The sequence below is a fragment of the Prionailurus viverrinus genome, chromosome A3 (genome assembly GCF_022837055.1).
Source record: "Prionailurus viverrinus isolate Anna chromosome A3, UM_Priviv_1.0, whole genome shotgun sequence".
Taxonomy (NCBI): Eukaryota; Metazoa; Chordata; class Mammalia; order Carnivora; family Felidae; genus Prionailurus; species Prionailurus viverrinus.
The window spans coordinates 39142449-39168607 of record NC_062563.1 but is presented as its reverse complement, the minus strand read 5'-3'; the positions used below and the strand labels follow the sequence as shown (position 1 = coordinate 39168607).

The 26159-nt window shown below is 39.4% G+C and overlaps 1 protein-coding gene across 11 annotated transcripts in view; it reads left to right on the top strand.

Moving 5' to 3' along the window:
* The window catches only part of TASP1 (taspase 1), a 280411-nt gene that overhangs the window by 111590 nt on the left and 142662 nt on the right, over window positions 1-26159 (top strand). For 6 of the 11 annotated variants that reach the window (XM_047852763.1, XM_047852759.1, XM_047852760.1 and 3 more), the window contains one exon: window positions 4407-4485. In XM_047852763.1, the coding sequence (XP_047708719.1) occupies window positions 4407-4485 (79 nt within the window). The remainder of the gene's footprint in view (window positions 1-4406; window positions 4486-26159) is intronic. The other 5 variants (XR_007150907.1, XR_007150904.1, XR_007150905.1 and 2 more) reach the window with 1 other exon arrangement.

Sequence of the window (26159 nt, the reverse complement as noted above, 5' to 3'; positions counted from 1 at the left end):
TCTCTATGATCTTTACAATCAGTAATATTGTATGTTGTTACTTCAAAAAGGCTGGGTACTTGATATTTAGTATACATTCAGTAAATATGTATGATCTTCCATTTCTTTCTTTGCAAATGTTCTATTCGTTAGGGGTAAGCACTACCTGACTATTTTGTGGCCTGCTTTTTAGGTGGGAAAATGACTTTAGAGTTACATTTTTATATTTCTTCCATTCAAGGAACAGTAAAATTTTGACCCTCTAAAATCCTCCTCTGGTTAAGCATTTCAGCAATGGAACCAACACATGATCCCATTCAAGGAATCTAGATATAAGGGGGGTCTTTTTTATGTGTAACTGGCTTATTCCTGTTTCACTTGCACATTTTCTTTACCATTCCTCCTTCCCCCATCTCCAAACTTTAGTTCTGTACAGAGAATGCGATTTCACAGTCCATTTGATCTAGTAAGCTTTCTGAGTATAAACCAATTTGGTACATTACTTATGGGCTTAATAAATATTTGTTGAGTGAACTAATGACTCATGGAGTCTGTTAAAGTTGTTGCAAGGACTGTGCTTAAGCTCAGTACTTGGATCTCATATTACACTCAGGGCACTGCTTGGCATGCTCTGTATGCTTTGTCCCTCACATTTGAGGAAGAGTCGGTATCACAGTTGCTTTGGACGTGGTGGTGAGTGAATGCTTGGAGGCCGGTGATCTGATTCATGGAGGACATCTTTGCAAAGCCCCAAGTGATGTTCCTTGATATGCCCTTTATAGTCTACAGGCCACTTACAGTCCCATGGCAGAGGGAAGGGGTAGGGAAGAATAATTAATTTTGTGCTACTCTTTGTCTACCATACAAGGGGATTTATGAGGAATGATTACTCAACATATGTACAATGCTTTGAACTCATTATAAAAAGCCTTTGTCTGGTCATGGTGTTTTTCCACATTATAAAGCCCTGTGTATTTGTCAAATTTGGGATAAGAACCAAGCTTGGCATATCAGATTTGGATGCCTTGGTGGAGAAGGAGAAAGAAAAGCCAGTATTAGCCGCCTTCATTGCATTGCAATTCCCATGACTATCTCACTGTTTTTTGTTTGTTTTAGTTAGCAAAATAGCAACAACAGAACCAAGGATAGTTATGGACTATGTTAGCAGAATATTTCATTGAACAATCATGAAGCCATTCTGCCACTACACATGGGATGTCCTGGAAAAAGAAACACTTCTGTAAAACTTAAACTTGTTGATTTGTGCCACTTGGCTAGTTTATGAAGACACAGTTTGTGGGAGCTGAAAATCAGGAAGAGGTGTGGTGGATAGAAGTAAAGGTACTTCACAGGAAAATGCATTTGCTTAATTGGATTATATTGCTTAGATAGAGGAGATATAATAAACCTGGAAATACGTAAACATCAGATGACAGTAAGGAACCATTCTTGACAATCAGGAGGGAATGAGACAAAATATACAAGCAAAGTATTGAAAAAAATGGCTTTTTAAAAAATATGACGAAACTAGGTGCTTTTAAATACATTCTAAATGCACAAGTGAACTATTTAAGAGTCTTAACATATTACCCTGCTCTGTATATATGATAACAACCATTCAGATGGTGAAATGGCAATTTGAATTAGAACTTACTTGCTTGGCTTACCAACACTAATTAGAATTTACAACTGGGACACAAGAAAGGAATTATTAAATTCCACTCTCCCCTCACCCGCAACCTACTCCCACACAAATAGGCAGTTGATTTTAGTGGTTAAGAGTGTGAACTTTGGAGTCAGGTAAACCTTTATTCTAATCTCACCTCCTCACTTTGCAGTTTCTTTACCATAAACAAGTTATTCAAAGTCCTTAAGCTCCACTTTCCATAACTGTAAAATGGGGATAAATAGGTACCTTAACAAAGTTCTAGAAGATTCAGTGATGCAATGCATTTAAGTTGCTTATCACAGTCCCTGATAATAACAGCTATAGCTACTGTTATTAATCTCTTGCTACATGCAACAAGTGTGTTCATTCGTGTGATCCTACAACAACATTATGAGGTTGGGGTTTTATAATCCTCATTTTATAAAGGAAAACAAGTCCCAAAGAAGATTAAATAATAATAATAATGATGATGATAATATTTATATGACCTGTTTGTAGTGAATGTTCATATTTTTTAAAATGTTAATGAAATTTTACTACTGAAAAGAAGGAAGCTTTTTTTTTTTTAAGGCCTGCTTAATGTTATGTTTTATCCAAAGAAGTGGATAAGAGACGAACAATCTCTGATTCTTTCTTTTATCTGACCTATCACTGTCTCAGCCCAATTGATTTCAGAAGATTAAGAAGGAAGACAGCTTTAGGTCATGAAATTGAGGGGAGGTAGCATAAAAAGAATTTGCTTAGAGAGAAAAAACAAAGAGTAAGAATAAGTGTTTTTTTTCTTTTCTAAAAACAAAAAAAATGACCTTTGGGTTTCTAAGAGCTGTCCTTGTGGCCCTGTTTGTTATTTTTGGGTGCAGGTTCCTGGTCAAGATAATTGTTGGGAATGGAAAGGACAGTGGACTAATGTCCAGGGTTTTCAAAGAAGGAAGAATGGGCCCTTCTCCTCAGGTCACAAGTTCTCTGAGGCTTTGACTGACTTAGCACCTGTCCTAGGTAGTACCAGATGAATGGCTTATCCCACAAGTCTGCTAGTTTTATTCTGAAATCACTTCTATAGGGCTTTCAGTTACTACTCTGACTCAACAATCTTGTGTATTTTAGAAGCATTGTGTTTTCTAAGGCTATAATAGATTTCCTCCTGTTTGCCTCATGGGAGTGTTGTGTTCAGTTCTTGGTTCTACTTTTAAGAAGGTTATTGTCAATGACATCTGGGGATGGCATGGGGTACTTCATCTCCAATTATCTTGGACTTTGGATTATTTCTCAAGGAGGGTGATTAGGGGAATAGGGTGTGTGTGCATCTCAAAGTTTTGAGGAATAGTTCACAAATTCCTGCTCTGGGTAGAATATTGAAGCAAATGAATTCTAAAGTCCTTATAAAAAAGGATACAATACTGTAGAAAGCTAAAGTCTGTCTGGTCAGCATTCCCAGTCTTAGCTTCTTCCCCCAGTCCTTACAAGTAAGCTCCTAGAAATAGCAGTTACTTTTTTCTCTTTTATGGGAATGTATTTTTTTCTCCATCAGTGATAAGTCATGCTGCGTACTCAGTGTATCGTAGCTTGTTGCTGACTTCTCCTCCTCCTCCTCCTCCTCCTCCCAGCCCAACAATATGTGTGGGGTTCTTTCTCTTTAGTTCCTAAACATCTTCTTAAAATTTTTAATTCTTTATTTTGAACCTCTGCAATGAATCCCACACATTGCTGTGCCAACAGTTAGCCATTTCTTTACTGATGGACATCTATGGTTTCAGTTTGCTATTCTTACCAAACTTGTGGTGGTGAGCATTCTTGAGCAGTCTTTCTTATATTTCTCTGGGATGGCTATCAAAAGATGTTTCTAATTCTACTTCTAACTAAGGACTGGAAAAGTTAATCAGTTTTGATTCCCCTCCCAAAGGCAGAGAAGTCATTGTGGAATTGGAGAGGTGAATCCAGGCATTCTGGGTGACATTATTAGAAACAAAATAGAAATAATTGTCATGTTCTTTTATGAAACCATAGTAATTTGTGTTATGGGTGGTTTCAGCCAAATAAATCTGCTCTACTACCTCATAAAGTGATTAGCTTGAATTGACCTATTTGCCTCCTTTCTTTATATCTGGCAGAATCTAGCACAGTGGTGAGCATATAATGGGCCCTTTGGTAATAACTGTTTGCAGTTCCTATTGTGCCACTTTAAGGGAGGCATGGCAAAAAACCCTCCCAAATAGGGTTTCTTAGGGTATGCCAGGAGGACCCCCTGCATCCTAGCCCCACCCCCTACCACAGGGCCCTGATTAATAATGGCAATTCATTGGCCAAACCCCAGACCACTGAATCAGAATATCTGGGAACCATGGTTCTTATCACCAAGCTTCTCAAACAATTTGACATATACCTAGTTTCAGAACCACTATTTTAAGGCAACCATGGGGGTGATTTCAAGGGGCCAGAAGAGAAACTCCGCTGACAAACTGCAATAGGGGAAAGATTTTTCAAGGAAGGAACAAAACTGCTGATGAGAGTCTAAGAAACTTTCTCTTACTGTTTCTGAAAAATTTTAGATTAATACAATAGTTGGAATATATAGTTTAGATAGTGTTAGAACCATTGTTTAGGTAGGTCTTACACAGTCTCTGGTATTATTTCCCATTTGATATACATCATTATTAAACCAGGCTTTATTAGATGGGTATGATTTTGTCTTCTGTTGAAAGCTAGTAATTACATATAATATTTCTGAAATACTCTATGTATCTATTTTCTTTTTTCCCAGGCTGCTCTGTATGGATGTGGCTGCTGGGCTGAAAACACTGGAGCTCATAATCCCTACTCCACAGCTGTGAGTACCTCAGGTATTTGCTGCTTTCATGACCATATTTCATAACTTCAACATTGTTAGGTCATTTAATGATTGAAAACAATATTTTTATGTAAACATAAAGCAATATTTTTATGTAAACATAAAGCATGTGCTGAGACATTGCATAGACAAGTGCATTAATGCATGAAAGATCTTTGATATTTGGGAGTTTTTAAAAATTGTTTCACAATGTACGTATCACAGTATAAATGTTTTCCTAACATTTTCATTACACATCTGGAGTTAACTATAACAATTACAGTTTTAATGTTTTTTCCCCCTAGTGTGACTCATGATAGTGCCAGATTTAGATCACAGAAGATATAAAAGTAATAAGGCATTTCAAAACTAAGATAATCTCTTCATTAAAATGTTGGCATAAAATATAAGATGTATTTCAAAATGTATGTTTTATGACATTTATTCCTCTAACTATACTTTTAATTAAATGTAGGTCCTCTTTTTGTATCTATATTAGAAGTCATTATCATTTAGAAATTGTGTGTGTGTGTGTGTGTGTGTGTGTGTGTGTGTGTGTGTGTGTGTGTGTGTGTGTTGGGGGTTGGTTAATGGGCAGAATGGTTGGTGTCTAGATCCAGGTTTTCATATACTTATGTAGGTATACTTGAAGCCTTTTCTCTCAATGTGGTGATATGCATGGTTGACAAAATAAAATCATCCCCTTTGCTGTGTTATCTCTCAAGTTACAGTCCTAAGCCTTTCTCCTCAATATCCTCAGGCTTTATCAGGTGGATGGATATGGCTGCCTTTCCTTTCTTCCTTTCTATAGTTGCTTGCCACTTTGGTTTCTATTTCACCATACTAACAAACCCCCAATCCAGTCTAGTCCTGTTTTCCTGCTTACTCTTGACTGTGGTCTCTGCTACAGGCAGCTCTCTCCTTTCTGTCATAGCGTAGATCCTGGAACTCTCTTGGTTTGTCCTGTTCCTCTGGCCTGTTCCATCTTTGCTCACTTCACAGACTCTTCCCATTTCTAACAATTCCAGTCTTGGGCCTCTCTACTTTCCTTCATTTCTCTCTGTGCTTTCTCTTGGTGATCTGGTGTTTTTTGTGTCACTGATCTATCAGGTGAAGTCTAAACATGAATTAATGTTGACTCTTAATCATACTAATATAATTGGCAAAAAATTGGTTTTCATTCTTTCATTTTTGAGGAGATGAGTATAATATAATAGGAGTTAATTTTTAATTTAATTTTGGTGGCACATGGAAATCTCTATGCATGATATTTAGAAATTGGCTTGTTCACATAATTAAGTATGGCCCTATGTTGATAGAAAATTGTGGTATTTGAACGAACTGAAGTCCGAAGTAGATAATACATTGTTTCATTTTAATTTTCCCAAAGGAGTATTACTCAGTATATGTTGTATGGACTTTATTTTTGGTCATTAGGTTATTCAGTGAGTTGGTTTGGCATTGTTTAAATGTTACTCTAATTGTCTAGATGTTAGGAGACCTGGATTGTACTCTAAGTGAAATCCTGAAAGCCTGCCTGACTGTCGTTTTGGAAAAGAAATTCAATCTCTTTGGGATTGTCCTCCTCTCTCCTTTTAATTGGTGATGTGGAAGTTGGAATAAAACACATTTCATCGATTTGATTCTATTAAGTACAGTGCAGTGGGTGGGTAAAACTAAAATTGTAAAATTAAGGTCTTTTCCCCTTCCCCTCGGATATTTTCTCCTTTGTTCATCTTGCATCAATTGAACATAGTTTCATATGACTAAAGATAATAATTCATGACATCCAGTGCAGCTTTTAAACTTGGACGCCCAGTTTGTCATGTTATATCATTCTGAAGTTTAAGGACTAATCATCATCAGTCCTCAGAGCCTGAGGGAAATAGAGCAAGTCTCCACTTCCTGCCATTCCTGGGACTTTTGTGTGATTTCTTCACACTTGTTTCTCCTGGGGTTGTTGCTATGAGGTTGACAGTGAAAACACATGGCAGAGTTGGGTGACCAAGTCAGAAGAAAGGCGGTGCACAGAATTCTGGTTGTTTGGCCAAAATAGACTGGTGCCTTAGGCTGTTGCAGAAAATTTAGAGACTTGGCCTACATTTTAGGTTTATAGTTCTTGGAAGGCAATAATTGAAAGGCAGAGGGAAGATAGTTATAGTCAGGGTAGGGCTCTCCCAAGGCCACACAGGTGATTTGATCATTAGCCTTAGGGATAATGATCCATCACCTTGTTCTCATCACTGGGTGGGGAGGAATGAGTGGGGAGTAGGGAGTGGGGAAGAGAGAGTAGTGTGGCAGGAGCTGACCGTGTAAACTCTGACTAAGGTTCTGGCATCATGGAAATTTGTCTAGTTAGGAAGGGAGCAGGGTAGATACCTGCGTTCTTGTTCAGTCTGTTTCACTTACTGCCTGTGACCTGGCATGAGGTTATTTGTAAAGTAGGAATATGTACCTTAATATTGAATAAGTAGACGTATGTAAGGCACATAACATACTTCTTGGCTCAGAGAAGTGATTCAATACTTAACTGTGTTTCATTGAATTGAAGTCACACCTTTTATAAGGTACACCATTATCTAAAAAAAACATTGGTTGATTCGTATTTTTTTTTATTGCGATAAGAACACTTACCATGAAATCTATTTTCTTAACAACATTTTTAAATGTTTATTTTATTTTTGAGAGAGAAAGACAGCATGAGCAGGGGAGGGCAGAGGGAGAAGGAGACCCAGAATCTGAAGCAGGTTCCAGGCTCTGAGCTGCTAGCACAGAGCTGGACATGGGGCTTGAACCCACAAACCATGAGATTATGACCTGAGATGAAGTTGGACCCCCAACTGACTGAACCACCCAGGTGCCCCATCTTAACAACATTTTTAATGTATAATGCCCCATCTTAACATTTTTAATGTATAATACACTATTTTTAACTTTAGGCACAATATTGTACAGCAGACCCTTGAACTTATTCATCTTTCATTACTGAAACTTTATGAATTTTCACTATCAACTCCCCATTTCCCCCTCCCCTCAGTCCCTGGCAATCACCGTTCTATTCTCTGCTTCTATGAGTTTGACTATTTTAGGTTCCTCATATAAGTGGAATCATGCAGTATCTGTTCTTCTGTGACTGGCTTATTTCACTTTGCATAATGTCTTCAAGGATTATCCATGTTGTATATGGCAGGATTTCCTTCTTTTTTAAGGCTGAATAATATTCTGTTATACATATATGCCACATTTTCTTTACCCATTTATCTGTTGGTAGACATTTAGGTTGTATCCACATCTCAGCTATTATGAATAATGATGCAGTGAACATGGAGGTGCTGAAATCTCTTCAAGATCCTGATTTCAATTCTTTTGGATAAGTACCCAGAAGTGGAGTTGTTGGATCATATAATACTCCTATTTTTAATTTTTTGAGGAACCCCCATTCTGTTTTCCATAGCAGGTGCACCATTTTACATTCCCACCTACAGTGTACAATGGTTTGAATATCTCTACATCTTCACCAACTTTATTTATCTCTTGTCCTTTTGATGCTAGCCATTCTAATGGGTATGAGGTGATGTCTCATTATGATTTGATTGGCAATTCCCTGATGATTAGTGAGGTTGAACACCTTTTTATGTACCTGTTGGCCAATTGTGTGTCTTTGGAGAAATATCTATTCAAGTCCTTTGCTGATACATTAATCTTGCTATTTGTGTTTTGCTATTGAGTTGTAGGAGTTCTTCATGTCTTTTGGATATTAACCCCTTATCATTTAATTTAATTTAATTTAATTTAATTTATTTTACTTATTTATTTATTATTTATTTATAAATATAATTTATTGTCAAGTTGGCTAACATACAGTGTATACAGTGTGCTCTTGGTTTTGGAGTAGATTCCCATGATTCATTGCCTACATAGAATACCCACTGCTCATCCCAACAAGTGCCCTCCTCAATGCTCATCACCCATTTCCCCCTCTCTCCCGCCTCCCCCCATCAACCCTCAGTTTCATCTTTGTATTTAAGAATCTCTTATGGTTTGCCTCCCTCTCTGTTTGAAACTATTTTGTCCCCTTCCCTTACCCAATGGTCTTCTGTTAAGTTTCTCAAGTTCCACATTTGAGTGAAAATATATGATATCTGTCATTCTCTGACTGACTTATTTCACTTAGCATAATACCCTCCAGTTCCATCCACATTGTTGCAAATGGCAGGCTTTCATTCTTCCTCATTGCCAAGTAGTATTCTATTGTATATATAAACCACATCTTCTTTATTCATCAGTTGGTGGACATTTAGGCTCTTTCCATAATTTTATACCCCTTATCAGGTATATGGTTTGTAAATATTTTCTCCCAGTTCATAGGTTGCTTTTCCATTTTGTTGATTATTTCTTTTCTTGTACAGAAGTTGTTTTTGTTTGTTTGTTTATTGTTTAATTTACATCCAAGTTAGTTAGCATATAGTGCAACAAGTGATTTCAGGAGTAGATTCCTTGATGCCCCTTACCCATTTAGCCATCCCCCCTCCCACAACCCCTCCAGTAACCCTCTGTTTGTTCTCCATATTTATGAGTCTCTTATGTTTTGTCCTCCTCTCTGTTTTTGTATTCTTTTTGCTTCTCTTCCCTTACATTCATCTGTTTAGTATCTTAAATTCCTTACATGAGTGAAGTCATATGATATTTGTCTTTCTCTGACTAATGTCACTTAGCATAATACCCTCCAGTTCCATCCACGTAGTTGCAAATGGCAAGATTTCATTCTTTTTAATTGCCGAGTAATACTCCACTGTATATATATACCACATCTTCTTTATCCATTCATCCGTTGATGGATATTTGGGCTCTTTCCATACTTTGGCTATTGTCAATAGTGCTGCTCTAAACATTGGGGTGCATATGCCCCTACAAAACAGCACACCTGTATCCCTTGGATAAATACCTAGTAGTGTAATTGCTGGGTCGTAGGGTTGTTCTATTTTTAATTTTTTGAGGAACCTCCACACTGTTTTCCAGAGTGGCTGCACCAGCTTGCATTCCCACCAGCAGTGCAAAAGAGATCCTCTTTCTCTGCATCCTCGCCAACATCTGTTGTTGCCTGAGTTGTTAATGTTAGCCATTCTGACAGGGATGAGGTGGTATCTCATTGTAGTTTTGATTTGTATTTCTCTGATGATGAGTCACGTTGGGCATTTTTCATGTGTCAGTTGGCCATCTGGATGTCTTCTTTGGAGAAGTGTCTATTCATGTCTTTTGCCCATTTGTTCACTGGATTATTTGGTTTTTTTGGGTGTTGGGTTTGATATGTTCTTTATAGATTTTGAATACTAACCATTTATCTGATATGTCATTTGCAAATATCTTCTCCCATTCTGTCGGTTGCCTTTTAGTTTTGCTGATTGTTTCCTTCGCTGTGCAGAAGCGTTTTATTTTGATGCAGTCCCAATAGTTCATTTTTGCTTTTGTTTCACTTGCCTCCTGAGACCTGTTGAGTAGGACGTTGCTGCGGCCAAGGTCAAAGAGGTTTTTTTTGCCTGCTTTCTCTTCTAGGATTTTGATGGCTTCCTGTCTTACATTAGGTCTTTCATCCATTTTGGGTTTATTTTTGTATGAAAGTGGTGTAAGAAAGTGGTCCAGGTTCATTTTTCTGCATGTTGCTGTCCAGTTTTCGCAGCACCATTTGCTGAAGAGACTGTCTTTATTCCATTGGATATTCTTTCCTGCTTTGTCAAAGATTAGTTGGCCATACATTTGTGGGTCCATTTCTGGGTTCTCTATTCTGTTCCATTGATCTGAGTGTCTGTTCTTGTGCCAGTACCATTCTGTCTTGATGATTACAGCTTTGTAGTATAGCTTGAAGTCTGGGATTGTGATGCCTCCAGCTTTGGTTTTCTTTTTCAAGATTGCTTTGGCTGTTTGGAGTCTTTTCTGGTTCCATAAAAATTTTAGGATTGTTTGTTCTAGCTCTGTGAAGAATGCTGGCATTATTTTGATAAGAATTGCTCCTGTACAGAAGTTTTTTAGTTTGATGTGGTCCCACTTACCGATTTTTGCTTTTGTTGCTTATATGTTTGATGTCATATCCACGAGTAAAATACACAATATAAGATACATATATTAAGTGGGGTGGGGGTTGGAGGGTGGGGGGAGGAGACTGCCAATAATAGAATGACACTCTTCTTTCTCATCACTTAACACATGGTTGTTGCTTTACAAGAAAATATACAACTTGGGGGCATTCCTCTAACAAGAAATATTTGTTGCACTGATAGTAATTTCATGTGCCATTGCTGTTTCCATACCTTCCTATGTTTTTAATTACTTTTTGTTTCAATTCTGTATCATACTATACTCCTTTTGAACCCATGGTAAATGACAGGTAAACTCAAAACATGTAGTTTCAACGTGGCACATAACTCAACTGAAGGGTCAACAATTGGAACAGCTTACTTACCGCTAGAGGCAGTGGTATGTCACAGCTGCAGCCTAGAGAGGAGGCACAGGAGGATGTCATCAATTAAAATGCATCTCCTGATTTTAGAAAATTTTAACTGTGAAAAAAACAATAATTTAGAATTAATAAACTACAATTAATAAACTACAATAAAAGATTTTTATTCTCAGCTTTTTAATTTTTTTGGTGAAAATAACTATTTTAGCTTTTCTTAAGTAGTGACATAAGCTCTTGAGAAAAGGGGGTACCTGTGGGTATATTTGTTTTTCCTGAGTGCCTGGCATAGGGCCTTGCACTTAATAAGTGCTTACTAGACAAATTAAAATTAAGACAGATGATGATTATTATAATCATCTAAGTTGCTGAGAGACTGGAACTTAATTATTTCAGTCACTAAAATGAAATGATAATTATGTAATGGGATAGAGGTGCTAATTATTGCTGTAGTGGCAATCATATTACAGTGTATAAATGTATCATTAACATGTTGTACACCTTAAATTTACACAATGTCATATGTCAAATACATTTCATTAAATGAAAGAAATGTATATGTGATTCCTCACTCTTCTAGAAGGATGCTTCTCATTTCAAAAAGATTATTCACCATGTAATTTCTTTATATAGTACTTTAAAATTTTATTTAATTTGCCAAAGTCAGAATCACACATAATTTTTTAGTAACACATAGATGCATAATGTAAGATATATCTGTGATCTTTCTCTGGCTATGGAAAGGAAGAGCAGATTGAGGATTAGAAGATCAGAAGGAGGAAAAAAGAAGGAGATTAAGTTTATGCTCTGATTGACCTTAACACTGGTATGCCGTTACTTGTCTGTATAGTATGTTTTTTTTCTTAAAGAGAAACAGTGAATCCAGCAGTTATATGGCAGTTGACTGGAGTTCAGGAGACACAAGCTTCAGTCCCTCTTTTTTAAAGTGTTTTGGCCTGAAGAAAGGTCTGCTACTTGGTTTCTGGTATGTGGCCCAGTGATTTCTGATTTTGTAGATTCTTTGATTTTTCTAGATTTTGGCTCTGGGAAGTTCTAGACCCCTGAACGTGATGAGGATGTGGCCATTGCTTGCCAGGAATAAGTTCAAAGGTTGGTGTGATAAAAAATGCAAAAAATTGAGACCAGGCTTTTGCTTAAGTATTTCTGAGGCAGTGATTTTTTTTTTTTAAAGTTTATATATTTATTCTGATAGAAAGCATGAGCAGAGGAGGGGTAGAGAGAGAGAAAGAATGCCAGCAGGCTCTGTGCTGTCAGTGCAAAGCCCCATGTGGGGCTTGACCCATGGGGCTCAAACTCACAAACCTGAGCCAAAAGGGTGAGGCAGGGGGTTGGTAGGAAGAGAGAGAGAAGAATGAGAATCCCAAGCAGGCTCTATGCTGTCAGCGCAGAGCCCAATGAGGGGCTCAACATGGGGCTATAGAACTCACCATGACCTGAGCTGAAATCCAGAGGTGGATGCCTAACTGACTGGGCCATGAGGGCGCCCCTGTGAGCCAGCGATTCTGAGCCAGCCCTCTTCCTCAAGGGCTGGGAACTATGTTACCGCTTCTTGGTTTTCCTTCCCAGTCTCCTTTGTTAATGTTTCTCATCTCCCTGACTTCTCAGTTTTGGAGTACCCTGAGACCTAGTCCTTGAACTTCTCTCTTTGTATACCCACTCCTTTGGTGTTCTTACCAGTCTAATGGCTAAGTACCATCCATATATATGCTGATGACTCCCCCATTTTTATCTCCAACCTGGGCTTCTCCCAGGACACCGTTGTATATTCAACTGCTTGTTCAGTCTCCAGTCGTATATCTGATAGGCATCTCAAATTTAGCATGTCCAAATATGAGCTCTTGATATTGTATCCTCTTTGCCGCCTGCCACCTGCTTCTCTTGCAGTCTTCCCACACAGCAAATGGCAACTCCAGCCTCCTAGTGGCTCGGGTCAAAATGTTGGATTCATGCTTGATCCCCTTTTGTTTGGTTTGGTTTGGTTTCCCTTCCCCTCCTCTATTTCCCTCCCCTTCCCTTCCTCACCCACATCCAAGCCAACAACAAACTCAGACTATTCTAAGTATATTTGTAGTCTGACAATTCTTTTTTTTTTTTTTTTTAATTTTTTTTTTTTCAACGTTTATTTATTTTTGGGACAGAGAGAGACAGAGCATGAATGGGGGAGGGGCAGAGAGAGAGGGAGACACAGAATCGGAAACAGGCTCCAGGCTCCGAGCCATCAGCCCAGAGCCCGACGCGGGGCCCGAACTCACGGACCGCGAGATCGTGACCTGGCTGAAGTCGGACGCTTAACCGACTGCGCCACCCAGGCGCCCCTGTAGTCTGACAATTCTTAGCACCTCCACTGCTACCAACAGATTCAGTGTGCTATCACATCCAATCTGGATTCTTTCAGTAACCCCCTAGCTGGTACTTGTTTTTGCTCTTTTGCCCTTTTATTCAGTTCTTAACATAAGAGTTGGGGTTCTAACCTATCAAATCATGCCATACCTCTTCTTTGAACTGTCCAGTCACTTCCCATCTGACTCAGAGGAAAAGCTGAGGTCCTTATGAAGGGCCTCTGAGGCCTTGTATACAGTGTTCCCACTTTCTTCTCAGACTTCAGCTCTTGCTTTTCTTCCCTTACTTATTCAGTTCCAACTACATTGGCTGCTTACTGTATTTTAAACATGCCAGGCACACTCTTACCTTCAGAACTTTGCCTCAGTTGTTTCCTTTCCTGTTAGCTCTCTACCCTCAGTAGCTTAAGCTGCTGCCTCCCACTTCATCAACTCTTTATTCACATGGTTCACCTTCTTACTGAGATCTTCTCTGACCACCCTATTTAAACATACAAATCTTCTCAGCCAACATTCCTTATTCTCCTCCCATGTTTTGGCTTTTTTGTCACAGTATATCTTTCATCTTTCTTCTTGCTGGAGCTTGCAAGCTAGCTCTGGTTTCTCTTCCTCTTTATATTTATTTTTTTATCTAAAAAAATTTTTTTTAATGTTTATATATTTTTGAGAGAGACAGAGACAGAGCGTGAGTAGGGAAGGGACAGAGAGAGGGAGACACAGAATCTGCAACAGGCTGCAGACTCTGTGCTGTCAGCACAGAGCCGACATGGGGCTCGAACTCACGGACTGTGAGATCATGACCTGACCTGAAGTCGGACACCCACTGACTGAGCCACCCAAGCGCCCCTCTCTTCCTCTTTTTATAAGGACACTATTCCTATCATGAGTGTCCCATCCTCATGACTTCATATAACCTTAATTACCTCTCCCCAAATACTACCACATAAGAGATAAGGTCTTCAACATATGAATTTGTGAGGGGACACAAAAATTAAATCCATAACAGGTATAGTAAGCTAGGTCAAGCCCAGATGATTCAGGGCTGAGAGGAATGTTAAGGGAAGTATTGAGAGTGGTTATTCTGGTGAGAATGGAGGATGCCTAAATAGAGGGGTGAGTGCAAGGTGTATAGAGCTTAATGTAGGATCTCTACATGGCTTTGACTTAGTATTTAAATATTCTTTTGTATGAAGTGGGGATCTTTTTGAGTAGGGAGATGCTCATACTTTTGGAAGATAGAGAGATCTTTTATCTCTGAGATTGTTCAGGAATGATTAGCAATGATTCAGACAATGAGAGGCAAAACTGGTCAATAAGTTAAATACATTGCTGTGAGTTCTACTGAGTTGGATTCCAGACTCTTCAGCCTACTCTGGTTCTTTTATCTGCCTTTTCAGGCTGTCCTAGTCCTGTTGCATCATCTTCTTACAGTCAACAGGATTCTTGGGGGGCTCAGGGTAATGAGCAACTACTTAAGCTGGAATAATTTGGTATATAATACATTGGGTTGAGAGTCATGCCATGAGAAATCTTTCTGTGAATTATGACTTCTAGATTTGAGCATAGATAAAACCCTAACATTCATAAACATCATCATCTTAAAAGCACTTGACTCTTTGGACTGTTTGGTTAGTGGGGGTGGGGAAGAAATATTGTTCATTTACAGATAACAGAGTATTTAAACTACCAGTACATTTCTAAGAACTAAGGTAATTATCTGGGATGGGAATTCTATTCTGACACTGTTGCTTAATTTAATTATGTCACTTCATATCTGATGAACTATTAATATATTATTTCCTGCTTTTTACATAAGTAAAGTCACTGATGGTTCAAAGTTAAGTACAATTCTGAATTATGGTAGGTCATTTTCTAGGAAACCAGTTCAGTATGACAGCTTTGGTTATTGTGCATCTTAGAAGTTTTAAATGAGTGGGGTTTTTTTTTTTCCTAATTGTGAAATAACACATGCTCATTGAAAAGAGCTTGGAAAACAAAACTGATAATTTTGCCATCCTGTGGTAGTCTGTATTAATACTTTTGGGAGATTTTTCAGTTTGTGTTATGCTTTATATTGTATAATTAATGATGTGTCATTAAATATTCTTCAAAACATAATTTTAAGGGATATGAAGGATGTCTTTTCATGTATATGTGAGTTCAGGTATTTTGCTCTTATGTCAGATGACTTGTAATTGCTCTCATGCTATAAAACAACCTGTTTTAGAGGCTTTATCCTGTGCTCAGGTCTGGGTATGGTAAAGAGAAGTAAAGACATTCTCTGTCCTTAAAAGGGCATGAAATCTCTGGCCTTACTTGATCATATAGGGAAGTTTCCTATTACCAGTATAGAAATATGTTGAGGGGCGCCCGGGTGGCTTGGTTGGTTTAGCATCCAACTTCAGCTCAGGTCATGATCTTGCAGTTCATGAGTTCGAGCCGCATGTTGGGCTCTGTGCTGACAGCTTAGAACCTGGCGCCTGCTTCAGATTCTGTGTTTCCTTCTCTCTCTGCCCCTTCCCCCTTGCTCGTGTGCTCTCTCTCTCTCTCTCTCTCTCTCTTTCTCAAAAATAAATAGACATAAAAAAAAAAAGAAAAAAAGAAATATGTTGAAATATAGGCTATACCAAGGGCTTGCTAGCGCTGGCTCTGGTTCTGCTGCATCCATTCACCTGAGGAATGTGCATTAAGTGCCTCCCAGAGGGTCACTTGCAGGCCCTCAGGGCACCTGATGAGTTGGCTGTTGCTGCTGCCCTTAGTACATCTTTCTTCCTGCCACACCCCCTTCCCCTCAAATCTCACCAAGAACAGTGACTTTAAGTTTAGCACTATCTATCACCCTCATAAACTCACTAAAATGTTTCTAGCACCCTAGTGTGAAGAATAGTAGATCTTTCTTTGGAAAAGATTATAGAGTTGAGTTATAGGGGAACAAGTGAGTCCCAAGATGTTCTTTTTGATGTTTGTACTTTCTCAGATTTCTTTTTTTGCCAGATACTTATTTTGCATTGCTTTGTTGTTGTTTTTGAAAGAACAGACTTCTAATTTTAAAACAGAAGGTGAAGAAATGGTAGAAACAGAAGCATAAGATCAAGTGATGGGTTAAAATGCCAGTGCTGTGATCCTTAATGTAATTCTCCCTTTGATTGTTCTCACTTGAAGGAATGCCTTTTCCTTCCTATTGTCGACTACTACCTGCTGTCAGTTGGAGAAGGGAGTAAGTCGAGCAACTTGTCAAAGACTTTCTAAACTCCCTTCATATGGTTCGCAGAAACAGAGCTGGATTTTCATTTCTTCTTTCATTCAACAGGAGTCCCTTTCATGTTTGAAAATTGAAAACGCGTGTTTTTCAGTGTGGAGCGAGGATGTGTGTGCCCTCTGGCACACCTGTTTCTAATTTCCTGACTTGAAAGCATAACCCATCAAAAGGAGCAGAAAAACAATTTCTTTCTGACACGCTGCTTCGTGCTCCTTACTGGACTGAAGGCCTTCGTGGCTTTGCCATCTTAGCTCCCTCTGTAGAAGGTTCTTGTTAGAGGCAGAGTTCACTCAATACAAGCAGTGCCTTTTATAGCACAGAGCCATTTTTGGTATTATTTTGTTGTGGTGGTGGTGGTGGTTCTTTTTTAGCTCAGGAAATTTACTTGAAATAAGATTTATTTTAAAAATACAAAAAGGTCTTTAAAATTTTTAAATATTAAATGTAGCTGGGCAGTATATGTTGGAACGATATATGTAAGCTGATCAGTGAGCCGATTGGCCAGGAATAGGGTTTGGTTGAGCATATGAATGTTTAAATTCCAGAGCGCTGTTTAACATAAATCAAATATTTCCAACGCATTACTTCAGATTTGTGTGTACTTTAAAGTCTTGCCAGCTTAAACGACTGTAAGGCACAATATGTTGACTTTGAGTTTTGTAAATTGATAATTTGTTGCTACGAAAGTTGTACATGGTATAACTCATCACTTTCTGAAGGTACATAGTATATCTGATGTTGGCAAGCTGTTAGGAAAAAAATGATGCCCAGGGAATTTGGGCTTTAGCTCTCAGATGCCTGAGGTATTGGTCTTTGGTTCTTTTAAAGTTTCCCTGGTCATTTTCAGCATAAGGTACATAGTTCTTTAGACACAAACCTTGGTTTAGGCTTCCTATTTCTGAGAGTTGTTTAGGATAATAATCTTAATGATAAGTCTTCAGAAACAGTTTCTCAGGCTATTTTTTAAAAAACACCTACTCTTTTCACACTTTAGCATGTATGAATAACCTGTTAAAATGCATATTATGATCCAGTGGGCTTGGGATTCTGCATGTTTCACAAGATGCCAAGACTGCTAGTCTGTAGATATACTTTAAGTAGTAAGACAACATTTCAGTAGGCAGTGTCGTGCTGTCCCCCAGCTGGGCCTTGCCTCTAACACTTATCCCATACAATTTCTCAGTCTCTTCCCACAGTGGGTTTTGGTGGATCAAAAGCTAAAGAGATCTAGTGTATATCCTAGACCATAGGTATCCCTGAGAGCATTAACGGTGTAACAAGTTAACTTATGGGCCAGCATTGTTAAGGGACCACTGAGACAGGATTATTGTGCTGGCAGAAACGATATTTATGTTTTCAGACTCTTCTGGGATGCTCCTTGCCCTAGCCAAGGTTCTTGTTGCAAACACAAGTGGGTAAAACAACTGCTGACTCTAAAAGGTGCTGACTCTAAGAGGGGTCAGAAAGAGATAATGCTGAATCAAATGTGTATTATTTTAACTAGTTCTGTCCATGGTGACTGGTTAATTTGGGCAAAAAGATTTATTGGTGAATCATGGAGAAAAAGTGGAGATAATGTAAAATGTTGAAATAGCTTACTTTTTTTTTAACCTGTTACTGAATACATGTCATGTTTCTCGTTAGTGAATCACAGCGTGATCAAGCCCACAGTATAACATGTCTCAACCAAAGGATACCTTACATTTTTTTTTCCAGAATGTTTTGTTCAAATCATGAAAAAGTATATTTATTTATATGTTGTATTTGTCTTTTGGCTAGTTGAAAGCATGGATAGACATTTTTAAAAATCTGAGTTAGATATTGAAGAATTAGCAACTTCATTAAATTTCTACAGTGGTATTGTAGGTCTACATATACCCACATTGAGTGTAAGATCAGGTGCATGCTGGAGGCAGTTTGGGGTGCAGGATATCATGGGTTTGGGAATCAGACTTGGGCTTGAATCGTTACGGAGGGAGCATGTTGGAAGGGTATGTCCACCTGTGCCAAGATGAGGACATCTTTCTTTATGGAAGAGAAACATACAGATATGTTAATTATCATTGAGATTATTACTTTGTGGCATTGTATCTCCTGTTGGCTGGAAGTCAGTGTTGTGAGGATGTTTTGAAATGCTGAGTTCTGTTTATTCCCTCTTTTTCTCTCTATTCTAGCCCTACCTGACAATGTTTTCCTAGTTCTTTATAAATTATGTGTTGTAATCTGTCATATTAGTGATTATTTACTAATGTTGGTGATGGAATAATAATCTCCTGCTTGGATTCTGCTATGATGATGTGGTGGTGTATTCTCAGAAATATGAGAGTATCTGCCCTATGTAGCCAGTATAGGTTATAAAATTCATGTCAGAGGATAGATAATACACATTCAAGATTCACTGAGCATTTGTTGCATCTGAGTTCTTTATCCTTAAAAGTTTAGATTTAAAAAAAAAGAAGAAAAGAAAAGAGACGCCAGGGTGGCTCAGTTGGTCAGTCATCCAACTTCAGATCAGGTCATGGTCTCAGAGTTTGATCCCCGTGTAGGGCTCTGTGCTGACAGCTCAGAGCCTGGAGCCTTCTTTGGATTCTGTGTCTCCCACTGTCTCTGCCCCTCCCCCGCTCATGTTCCGTCTCTCAAAAATAAACATTAGAGAGCTATCCTCAAGAACCCTTCTACAGAGTTGCGGCAAGATGGCGGCTTAGGAGGACGCTGGGCTCACCGCACGTCCTGCTGATCACTTAGATTCCATCTACACCTGCCTAAATAACCCAGAAAACCGCCAGAGGATTAGCAGATAGGAGTCGCCGGAGCCAAACGCAGACGAGAGGCCCACGGAAGAGGGTAGGAAGGGCGGCGAGGCGGTGCGCGCTCCACGGAGTGGCGGGAGGGAGCCGGGGCAGAGGGGCGGCTCGCCGGCCAAGCAGAGCCCCCGAGTCTGGCTTGCAAAAGCGGAGGGGCCGGGCGGACTGTGTTCCGACAGCAAGCGCGACTTAGCGTCTGGGAGGTCATAAATTAACAGCTCTGCTCGGAAAGCGGGAAGGCTGGAGGACAAAGGGAGGGAGAGCTGCTGAGCCCCCTGACAACAGAGCTCAGTTTGGTGGGGAACAAAGGCGCTCGCCAGCGCCATTTCCCCCGCCCATCCCCCAGCCGAAATCCCAAAGGGAACCGGTTCCTGCCAGGGAACTTGCTCGCTCCGCGCAAACACCCAACTCTGCGCTTCAGCGGAGCCAAACCTCCGGCAGCGGATCTGACTCCCTCCCGCTGCCACAGGGCCCCTCCTGAAGTGGATCACCTAAGGAGAAGCGGTCTAAGCCTGCCCCTCCTGCCCCCGAGCACCTTGCCTACCCACCCCAGCTAATACGCCAGATCCCCAGCATCACAAGCCTGGCAGGGTGCAAGTAGCCCAGACGAGACACACCACCCCACAGTGAATCCCACCCCTAGGAGAGGGGAAGAGAAGGCACACACCAGTCTGACTGTGGCCCCAGCGGTGGGCTGGGGGCAGACATCAGGTCTGACTGCGGCCCCGCCCACCAACTCCAGTTATACACCACAGCACAGGGGAAGTGCCCTGCAGGTCCTCACCACGCCAGGGACTATCCAAAATGACCAAGCGGAAGAACTCCCCTCAGAAGAATCTCCAGGAAATAACAACAGCTAATGAGCTGATCAAAAAGGATTTAAATAATATAACAGAAAGTGAATTTAGAATAATAGTCATAAAATTAATCGCTGGGCTTGAAAACAGTATACAGGACAGCAGAGAATCTCTTGCTACAGAGATCAAGGGACTAAGGAACAGTCACGAGGAGCTGAAAAACGCTTTAAACGAAATGCATAACAAAATGGAAACCACCACAGCTCGGCTTGAAGAGGCAGAGGAGAGAATAGGTGACCTAGAAGATAAAGTTATGGAAAAAGAGGAAGCTGAGAAAAAGAGAGATAAAAAAATCCAGGAGTATGAGGGGAAAATTAGAGAATTAAGTGATACACTAAAAAGAAATAATATACGCATAATTGGTATCCCAGAGGAGGAAGAGAGAGGGAAAGGTGCTGAAGGGGTACTTGAAGAAATAATAGCTGAGAACTTCCCTGAACTGGGGAAGGAAAAAGGCATTGAAATCCAAGAGGCACAGAGAACTCCCTTCAGACGTAACTTGAATCGATCTTCTGCACGACATATCATAGTGAAACTGGCAAAATACAAGGATAAAGAGAAAATTCTGAAAGCAGCAAGGGGTAAACGTGCCCTCACATATAAAGGGAGACCTATAAGACTCGTGACTGATCTCTCTTTTGAAACTTGGCAGGCCAGAAAGAATTGGCACGAGATTTTCAGGGTGCTAGACAGAAAAAATATGCAGCCAAGAATCCTTTATCCAGCAAGTCTGTCATTTAGAATAGAAGGAGAGATAAAGGTCTTCCCAAACAAACAAAAACTGAAGGAATTTGTCACCACTAAACCAGCCCTACAAGAGATCCTAAGGGGGACCCTGTGAGACAAAGTCCCAGAGACATCACTATAAGCATAAAACATACAGACATCACAATGACTCTAAACCCGTATCTTTCTATAATAACACTGAATGTAAATGGATTAAATGCGCCAACCAAAAGACATAGGGTATCAGAATGGATAAAAAAACAAGACCCATCTATTTGCTGTCTACAAGAGACTCATTTTAGACCTGAGGACACCTTTAGATTGAGAGTGAGGGGATGGAGAACTATTTATCATGCGACTGGAAGCCAAAAGAAAGCTGGAGTAGCCATACTTATATCAGACAAACTAGACTTTAAATTAAAGGCTGTAACAAGAGATGAAGAAGGACATTATATAATAGTTACAGGGTCTATCCATCAGGAAGAGCTAACAATTATAAATGTCTATGCACCGAATACCGGAGCCCCCAAATATATAAAACAATTACTCATAAACATAAGCAACCTTATTGATAAGAATGTGGTAATTGCAGGGGACTTTAATACACCACTTACAGAAATGGATAGATCATCTAGACACACGGTCAATAAAGAAACAAGGGCCCTGAATGAGACATTGGATCAGATGGACTTGACAGATATATTTAGAACTCTGCATCCCAAAGCAACAGAATATACTTTCTTCTCGAGTGCACATGGAACATTCTCCAAGATAGATCATATACTGGGTCACTAAACAGCCCTTCATAAGTTTACAAGAATTGAAATTATACCATGCTTACTTTCAGACCACAATGCTATGAAGCTTGAAATCAACCACAGAAAAAAGTCTGGAAAACCTCCAAAAGCATGGAGGTTAAAGAACACCCTACTAACGAACGAGTGGGTCAACCAGGCAATTAGAGAAGAAATTAAAAAATATATGGAAACAAACGAAAATGAAAATACAACAATCCAAACGCTTTGGGACGCAGCAAAGGCAGTCCTGAGAGGAAAATACATTGCCATCCAGGCCTATCTCAAGAAACAAGAAAACTCCCAAATACAAAATCTAACAGCACACCTAAAGGAACTAGAAGCAGAACAGCAAAGGCAGCCTAAGCCCAGCAGAAGAAGAGAAATAATAAAGATCAGAGCAGAAATAAACAATATAGAAACTAAAAAAACTGTAGAGCAGATCAACGAAACCAAGAGTTGGTTTTTTGAAAAAATAAACAAAATTGACAAACCTCTAGCCAGGCTTCTCAAAAAGAAAAGGGAGATGACCCAAATAGATAAAATCATGAATGAAAATGGAATTATTACAACCAATCCCTCAGAGATACAAACAATTATCAGGGAATACTATGAAAACTTATATGCCAACAAATTGGACAACCTGGAAGAAATGGACAAATTCCTGAACACCCACACTCTTCCAAAACTCAATCAGGAGGAAATAGAAAGCATGAACAGACCCATAACCAGCGAAGAAATTGAATCGGTTATCAAAAATCTCCCAACAAATAAGAGTCCAGGACCAGATGGCTTCCCAGGGGAGTTCTACCAGACGTTTAAAGCAGAGATAATACCTATCCTTCTCAAGCTATTCCAAGAAATAGAAAGGGAAGGAAAACTTCCAGACTCATTCTATGAAGCCAGTATTACTTTGATTCCTAAACCAGACAAAGACCCAGTAAAAAAAGAGAACTACAGGCCAATATCCCTGATGAATATGGATGCAAAAATTCTCAATAAGGTACTAGCAAATCGAATTCAACGGCATATAAAAAGAATTATTCACCATGATCAAGTGGGATTCATTCCTGGGATGCAGGGCTGGTTCAACATTCGCAAATCAATCAACGTGATACATCACATTAACAAAAAAAAAGAGAAGAACCATATGATCCTGTCAATCGATGCAGAAAAGGCCTTCGACAAAATCCAGCACCCTTTCTTAATAAAAACCCTTGAGAAAGTCGGGATAGAAGGAACATACTTAAAGATCATAAAAGCCATTTATGAAAAGCCCACAGCTAACATCATCCTCAACAGGGAAAAACTGAAAGCTTTTTCCCTGAGATCAGGAACACGACAAGGATGCCCACTCTCACCGCTGCTGTTTAACATAGTGCTGGAAGTTCTAGCATCAGCAATCAGACAACAAAAGGAAATCAAAGGCATCAAAATTGGCAAAGATGAAGTCAAGCTTTCGCTTTTTGCAGATGACATGATATTATACATGGAAAATCCGATAGACTCCACCAAAAGTCTGCTAGAACTGATACAGGAATTCAGCAAAGTTGCAGGATACAAAATCAATGTACAGAAATCAGTTGCATTCTTATACACTAACAATGAAGCAACAGAAAGACAAATAAAGAAACTGATCCCATTCACAATTGCACCAAGAAGCATAAAATACCTAGGAATAAATCTAACCAAAGATGTAAAGGATCTGTATGCTGAAAACTATAGAAAGCTTATGAAGGTAATTGAAGAAGATTTAAAGAAATGGAAAGACATTCCCTGCTCATGGATTGGAAGAATAAATATTGTCAAAATGTCAATACTACCCAAAGCTATCTACACATTCAATGCAATCCCAATCAAAATTGCACCAGCATTCTTCTCGAAACTAGAACAAGCAATCCTAAAATTCATATGGAACCACAAAAGGCCCCGAATAGCCAAAGGAATTTTGAAGAAGAAGACCAAAGCAGGAGGCATCACAATCCCAGACTTTAGCCTCTACTACAAAGCTGTCATCATCAAGACAGCATGGTATCGGCACCAAAACAGACACATAGACCAATGGAATAGAATAGAAACCCCAGAACTAGACCCACAAACGTATGGCCAACTCATCTTTGACAAAGCAGGAAAGAACATCCAATGGAAAAAAGACAGCCTCTTTAACAAATGGTGCTGGGAGAACTGGACAGCAACATGCAGAAGGTTGAAACTAGACCACTTTCTCACACCATTCACAAAAATAAACTGAAAATGGATAAAGGACCTAAATGTGAGACAGGAAACCATCAAAACCTTAGAGGAGAAAGCAGGAAAAGACCTCTCTGACCTCAGCCGTAGCAATCTCTTACTCGACACATCCCCAAAGGCAAGGGAATTAAAAGCAAAAGTGAATTACTGGGACCTTATGAAGATCAAAAGCTTCTGCACAGCAAAGGAAACAACCAACAAAACTAAAAGGCAACCAACGGAATGGGAAAAGATATTCGCAAATGACCTATCGGACAAAGGGCTAGTATCCAAAATCTATAAAGAGCTCACCAAACTCCACACCCAAAAAACAAATAACCCAGTGAAGAAATGGGCAGAAAACATGAATAGACACTTCTCTAAAGAAGACATCCGGATGGCCAACAGGCACATGAAAAGATGTTCAGCGTCGCTCCTTATCAGGGAAATACAAATCAAAACCACACTCAGGTATCACCTCACGCCAGTCAGAGTGGCCAAAATGAACAAATCAGGAGACTATAGATGCTGGAGAGGATGTGGAGAAACGGGAACCCTCTTGCACTGTTGGTGGGAATGCAAATTGGTGCAGCCGCTCTGGAAAGCAGTGTGGAGGTTCCTCAGAAAATTAAAAATAGACCTACCCTATGACCCAGCAATAGCACTGCTAGGAATTTACCCAGGGGATACAGGAGTACTGATGCATAGGGACACTTGTACCCCAATGTTCATAGCAGCACTTTCAACAATAGCCAACTTATGGAAAGAGCCTAAATGTCCATCAACTGATGAATGGATAAAGAAATTGTGGTTTATATACACAATGGAATATTACGTGGCAATGAGAAAAAATGAAATATGGCCTTTTGTAGCAACATGGATGGAACTGGAGAGTGTGATGCTAAGTGAAATAAGCCATACAGAGAAAGACAGATACCATATGGTTTCACTCTTATGTGGATCCTGAGAAACTTCACAGGAACCCATGGGGGAGGGGAAGGAAAAAAAAAAAAAAAAGAGGTTAGAATGGGAGAGAGCCAAAGCACAAGAGACTGTTAAAAACTGAGAACAAACTGAGGGTTGATGGGGGGTGGGAGGGAGGAGAGGGTGGGTGATGGGTATTGAGGAGGGCACCTTTTGGGATGAGCACTGGGTGTTGTATGGAAACCAATTTGTCAATAAATTTCAGAAAAAAAAAAAACAAAAAAACAAAAAAAAAAACGAAAGCACTCAAAAAAAAAAAAAAAAAAAGAACCCTTCTACAACTCTTAGGCTACCTAGAGAATTGTTTCTTCCATTAGCACCTGGTCACGGCTGAAGGGGCAGAGCTCACTCATAATTCTCTACCTCTATCATGTTAGGGGAGGACAGGAAATATGATCTTGATTTTAATTTTCAGTGTTTTGCCTTAACACTTGAATAAAGTTCTCTTTTATGTGTTGAAAAAAAACAAAAAAAAAACAAAAACAAAAATAAACATTAGAAAAAAAGTTTAGACTTGCCTCTGCTTTACCTGTTAAGCTTTCATACTTATGCCAAAGTAAATTTAGTGGAATATAGAAATATAATATTTTTGACTGATATATTTTTCATACTTTCTTGTATAGATCTTCATTTATCTCATTTGTCTTACCTGCTTTGACTTCCCTTCACATCTCAGCAGCAATTCTTTCTTTGTAGCTTTTCACATCAGAATTATTTGTATCTGGGTACAGACTTGGGTTTGTGTACAGCCCTGTGCTTTCCTCAGAACAACTTTTGCATATTAAACCCTGCCCATGTCTTCAAGTTCATGGGTAGTTCTTGGCAACTCACTATGTGAATTGCACAGGTAAGTTTTTATGATGATCTACACAATAAACTCTTACTGTGAAGTCCTAGCTTTTGTCCTTTATTCATTTCTTTATTGCTTTCATTGCAACATAAACAACTTGGCACACAGTTTCTTGAGGCAGGAGTGCATGTTTCTCTTGGCTCCTGTGTAGAATCCCTTCCCTCCTTATCCATATGGTGAAGTCTGGTTGATCTTTCAGGTTTGAGCTCAAATGTCTTTCTTCTCTTTTCTGCAGCCCTGCTCTTTCCCTCTTCCCCTCCTTCTCACTCAGTCCTGCAGATTTACTCCCTCCATGGTCAGTGGGGCCAAGAGTTAGCATTTATATGACTTACATGATTGTTCCTCATTACAAAGCCTGGGAGCTCCTTGTGGA